This window comes from Porites lutea, chromosome 3 (genome assembly GCF_958299795.1).
Source record: "Porites lutea chromosome 3, jaPorLute2.1, whole genome shotgun sequence".
Taxonomy (NCBI): Eukaryota; Metazoa; Cnidaria; class Anthozoa; order Scleractinia; family Poritidae; genus Porites; species Porites lutea.
In genome coordinates, this window is record NC_133203.1 from 6,844,637 (window position 1) to 6,850,087 (window position 5,451).

Sequence of the window (5,451 nt, forward strand, 5' to 3'; positions counted from 1 at the left end):
TTTGTAAAGTATACAAACATATCGTTTAAATGTATATCATGTATGATTGTTCCTCAAAGTGGCAAAGGATTATGAGTGAGTAACTGTAACGGATGACAGACTGAATAATAATAATAACGATAACGCGAATATTTATACAGGATAACCTATCAGTTCTGATAAAAAGAACTGTTATCAAAAGGGTCCTGTAATTATCTCATAAATAGCTAAAAAATAAAGAAGAAAATCGAAAAAGGAAAATAAAATAAAATAACACTAAGAAATCTAACATTTAAAAATCAAAATCTGTAAAAATCATCGACTTCACATATATGCCGGCGTGGAACCGTTGAGAGCGTTGAGAAGTCTATTAACAAGGTCTTGTTTCACAATTTATCAACACCAGTTCCAGTTTCTAACAGAATATTCTGTTTCGATTTACATTTCGCATTTTGTTTGCACCAAAATAAGTCCATTGTTACCATATTTCGTTTTGCAGACCTCGCAAAAGACACTGGAAAGACTTTCAGTTCAAACTATCCGAAGCTTTAAATCGTTTCTCATGTCACGCTCTCGTTCATGTGAAATAATTTCTTCACTGTGCTTTTTACACTTTGGCGAATTTCTCGGTACCGCCAGCAATAAACAAGAGGATTTAATGATGAATTCAGGCAGAACAAGAATATCGATGCGTAATTAGCGACGATAAACGAAATTTCAGAAGTATTAGTCAAGTACAATATTGTAGAAGGCAAAAAAGGAAGATAGCAAGCTAGAAAAACAAGATAGACAAATATAGTATTATAGGCGGACTTCTTTTGTCGGAGTACCTCCCTTGTTTGGGCATTTTGAAGCTGATTTTGGCTGTATATCTGATTCTGATGATGTTTCACGACTTTGTAAATACGAACATATGCCACGGTTGTCAGAACATATCCTATCAGTAAAATGACTATAGCTACTATTTCATTGCTTGTCGGAAGGAAAACGAATATGAAGGCGGTGATACAACTTATCAACCACAAAGACACCAATGCTATATTAACACGTTTTGCTGTGATAAGCTCCTGATATCGTAGATGGAGCGAAACGGCGAGAAGTCTATCAAATGCGATGACAATAACATTCAGAAAAGATGCACTGACGAGAAGATACCTAAAGTAATTTCTCACACCTAAAACTGTTGGACAGAAGAAGGCTGTGTTGTAACCACTTGATGCCATGTTTAATATCGAGGCCCTGATAATAGCGGTCATAAGCTGCGAACCCAGTCCAACTGCAAGATCAGAGAAAGCCAGACTTAGGAACAGCTTTTTCACAGTAGCTGGTATCGTTGAGGCTTTCATTAAGGCGCGAATTTACGACATTAGTTTTGAAAACAAAACAATTAAACACCGTAATATATAGTCCTTTTTCATCAAGTTCCAGTTTAATACCTCTCTGTCCATAATTGAGATGTGAGTTACTCCCTGCAGAGAGGAAACAGTTGCTTAATTGGAAACGATCAGTATAAAAATAGAACGTTAAAATCATTGTAAAACGTTGAGAGAGCGAGTACTTTCTGTTTATTGATCCAACCAGCAAATGATTTACACATATGAAATAATGGTGGATTTTTGTTTTAAGCAATCTTTGAGTTTAAAAAATTTAGCACTTGTTTCTTAGTTCAAGGTGTCGTCAGTGTGGCTTTTGAGTCTTCAAAGCCAGTGATGTTTTTAAAAAGGGACTGGAAACTAATTAGCCTCAACTTAGGACTCACGACGGTGTTATGTAGTCTGAATGGACTAGCGCAGAGCGAGCTCAATAACCTTACTCGTTTTTAAGGTCTTCCCCACTAAATGCCAAAAAATCAGGATTCCAGTGTATAAATATGGAACTGTCTTTCGCTCTCGATTGCCCAGAATAAAATGATACGCATCTTGAAAGTGACACGTTCGTCATGTTCTTGTGTCTCCGACATCAGTCAGTGGAATTTGAAATGCTTTGTCTTGGCGAAGATCTAAGACCATTTTGTGCAAGAATTACACTTGTCACATATTAACCCTTTAAATTGTAATGTCTATATTCAAATTCTCATTTGTTGTACCTATACATTTCCTATAATAGTAGTTGGGAGAAGTTGTTAAAGAATCTGTGTGATCATGTCCATAATTCTCACGACCACTCCGTTTTCTAAAGCATAGGTCAGTACCAGGAGAACTTTGATGCTGATCAATCTTAGGGCTCAAAGGGCTAAGCACAGTTAGAGCATCACATGACAAGATCCTCATAACTTTGTTCCTGTGATAAATTTGTGAAAGTTATAACGGTGACCACTTTGTTAGTCATGTGTCGTTTCCCAATTTCTCAACACCATTTCCATTTTGTAATAGACTATTCTTTTTTGTTTTACATTTTTCATTTTCTTTTGACCTAAAACAAGTTCATTAGTTTTCTTACTAAATTTCGTTTTCCAGACTTCGCAAAGACACTGAAAAGACTGTCAATTCAATCTACCGAGAGCTTTAATTCCTTCCTTATGACATGTTCTCGTTGATGTGAAATATTTGCTTTACTGTGCTTTTTACGGTTTGGCGAATCTCTGGGTACCGCCAACAATAAACAAAAGGATTTAATGATGAATTCAGGTAAATCAAGAATATCGACGCAAAATGAGCTACGAGAAATGAAATTTCAGAGGGGTTTATCGAAGACAATATTGTGCAAGGCAAAAAGGGAAAATAACAGGCCAAGAAAACTACAGAGACCAATAAACTATTATAGGCGGACTTCCTTTGTCGGTGTTCCTCTCTTGTTTGGGCGTTTTGCAGCTGATTTTGACTGTATATCTGATTCTGATGATATCTGACAACTTTGTAAATACGAACATTCGCCAAGGTTGTCAGAACATATCCTAAAACGGAAATAACCGCACCTGCCATTGCAGTGCCTTTTGGAGTGAAAAATAATGTGAAGGCATAGACGCAACTTGTTAACCATAAAGACACCAACACTATTGTAACACGTAAGGGCGTGACAATCTCCTGATAGCGCATATGGAGCGAAATGGCGAGAAGTCTATCGTCTGCAATGACAGTAATATTCATGAAAGATGCAGCGGCGAGAAGAGACACAAAATATGAATGCACGATCAAAACTGTTGGACAAAAGAAGGCTAAGTCGTCTCCACTTGATGCCATCTTCAACATCACAGCACTGATAATAGCGGTCATTAGCTGCGAACACAATCCAACTGCCAGATCAGAGAAAGCCAGACTTAGAAACAGCTTCTTGACGGTAGCTGGTATCGTTGAGTTCTTCATTAAGGCGCGGATAACAAAAAGATTTCCTAGAGTCGCCACAAGGGAAAATACAAAGTTTAAAACACAGAAACAAAGGGAGAAACTTCTCCTGTGGGAAACCAGTTGAATGAAATAATCCAGAAGTCGATTGCAGCTCTGTTCAGCCATTGTTTAACTTGGTACAGTATGTACATGTATTTGTCGTGAATAAAACTGATATCTACATTAATTATCCCCTCGGTTTATTAGCTACTTTTCAAATCGGCCATCTGCTGTGGCGCGTAATAAAGCCTTAGAATTAATGTTACAGGTTGAGTACAAACAGAAATTCAGTGTTATTTTTGGTATAAATTTGAAGGGTTGAAACACCGAATCAATTTGACGGTTTTGTGTGACAATCTCCTGATATCGCAGATGGAGCGAAACAGCGAGAAGTCTATCCAATGTAATGATAATAACACTCAGAGAAGATGCAGTGGCGAGAAGATACAGAAAATATAAATGCCCAATCAAAACTGTTGGACAAAAGAAGGCTAAGTCGTCTCCACTTGATGCCATCTTCAACATCACGGCACTGATACTAGCGGTCATTAGCTGCGAACACAATCCAACTGCAAGATCAGAGAAAGACAGACTTAGGAACATCTTCTTGACGGTGGCTGGTATCGTTGAGGTCTTCATTAAGGCGCGGATGGCCAAAAGATTTCCAAGAGTCGCCACGAGGAAAAATACAAAGTTTAAGACACAGAAACCAAGGAAGAAACTTCTCCTGTGGGAAACCAGTTTAATCCAATAATCCAGAAATCGATGCGTGCAGGTCTGTTCTGCCATAGTTTTACTTGTGACAATATGCATGTATTTGTCGTGGTTAAAACTGATATCTACCTTAATTACCCCTCCTTTTATTAGCTTTTTTTCACTTCGGCCATCTGCTGTAGCGCGTAATAAAGCCGGTTCATTAACCAAAGCCTTAGACTTAATGTTATAGGTAGAGTGCAAACAGAAATTCAGTGTTATTGTTGGTATAGATTTTTAAGGGTTGAAACACCGAATCAAATTGTAGAAAACAAGGCCAACCCAGAAAACAATGCAAGGGGAAGGTTTTGCAACACTAGCATTGAAAACAAAAGAATGAAACACCGCAATTCATAAAATAACTAAGATAGTACGCGCGCTCTTATTGGCTCAGAGGAGTGTTTGCATGCAAGTATGTAAACATGTTTATGGCGTCAAGATGTTTTGCTTTTCGCGCGCTAATCACGCAAGCGCGAATTTGACAAAGTTCAAGTTTACTTGAATTGCCTATTCCTTGGTCGGCTGAAACTTGGAAAATCGTTACAAAGAAAGTGTGTCAATTTTTTTTCGGCTAAGCTGACATTTGAAGCGAGAAAAGTCCGTATTTTGAAAAGCATCTTTTTGCAAAACGAGAACTGATTACGCGTACGCGTGTACGTGTTTATTTTGTTTAGTTCTATATTTTTTTGTACTATCACGCTTGTAAACGCTTAGGTTCTTGAGCCCTAGCAAACACAGTTTTGTCCATAAAAAGGGGAAAATCTTCTTAAATTTTTCTCTGTAAGAAGTTAGTTGACAATGAAAAAGGGAACTGAGTTTTATTGAGTAGGTGCCCTAAAGGTGTCTTCTTTTTTCGCAATTGGGAGAGACCAGATCGTGTTTTGAAGAATTCAATTTTAAGTAGGTAGTTAGTACAAAAATCGCCTTCCATCCTAATGTTTAAAATGCTGAATTGAAATTCACTTTTGTATTTTAGTCTTTTTCCGCTGTAAGTCCATTACATTTCGTGAAAGTCGTAGACCGATTTAAGTTCAAAGGTGTCTGCTTTCAGGTTCTCTATTAAGAGACCAATTCCAATTGTAGCGACCAATCTTCTCCCGTTTACACCTTTCCTTGGTCTTTGGACAAAGCAAGTCCATTTGCCACTTTTGAAATGATTAAGGCCGAAATATTTCCCTCAATTTTTTCTGGAACCGTTACTCAAGTGGGGACGCGCCTATCAGCGCGGTCATATTTGGTCATTTTTTTCCTTCTCCCTAGTAACAGTCCCAGAAGTCTTTGCGAAAGTTAACTCGTCCCAGTTTCCTTCTACAATTGCTCGTTCTCTGCAAATTTCGTCTCGTAGAACGTCGCATCCTCACGTCATATTCTCGTCCAAACGAAGTATTTTTTTTAT

General features: G+C 37.8%; 1 protein-coding gene across 1 annotated transcript; it reads right to left on the reverse strand.

The window, feature by feature from the left end:
• Positions 1 to 2,495: 2,495 nt before the first annotated feature.
• On the reverse strand, positions 2,496 to 3,428 carry LOC140931503 (melanocortin receptor 4-like). Its single transcript, XM_073381312.1, has one exon. It carries the CDS (start codon positions 3,426 to 3,428, stop codon positions 2,496 to 2,498), a length of 933 nt encoding a protein of 310 aa, XP_073237413.1.
• Between the last annotated feature and the right edge of the window lie 2,023 nt (positions 3,429 to 5,451).

Bases quoted from the DNA above. Each gene is read 5' to 3' on its own strand.
- LOC140931503 (XM_073381312.1), bottom strand. From the start codon at position 3,428: ATGGCTGAACAGAGCTGCAATCGACTTCTGGATTATTTCATTCAACTG.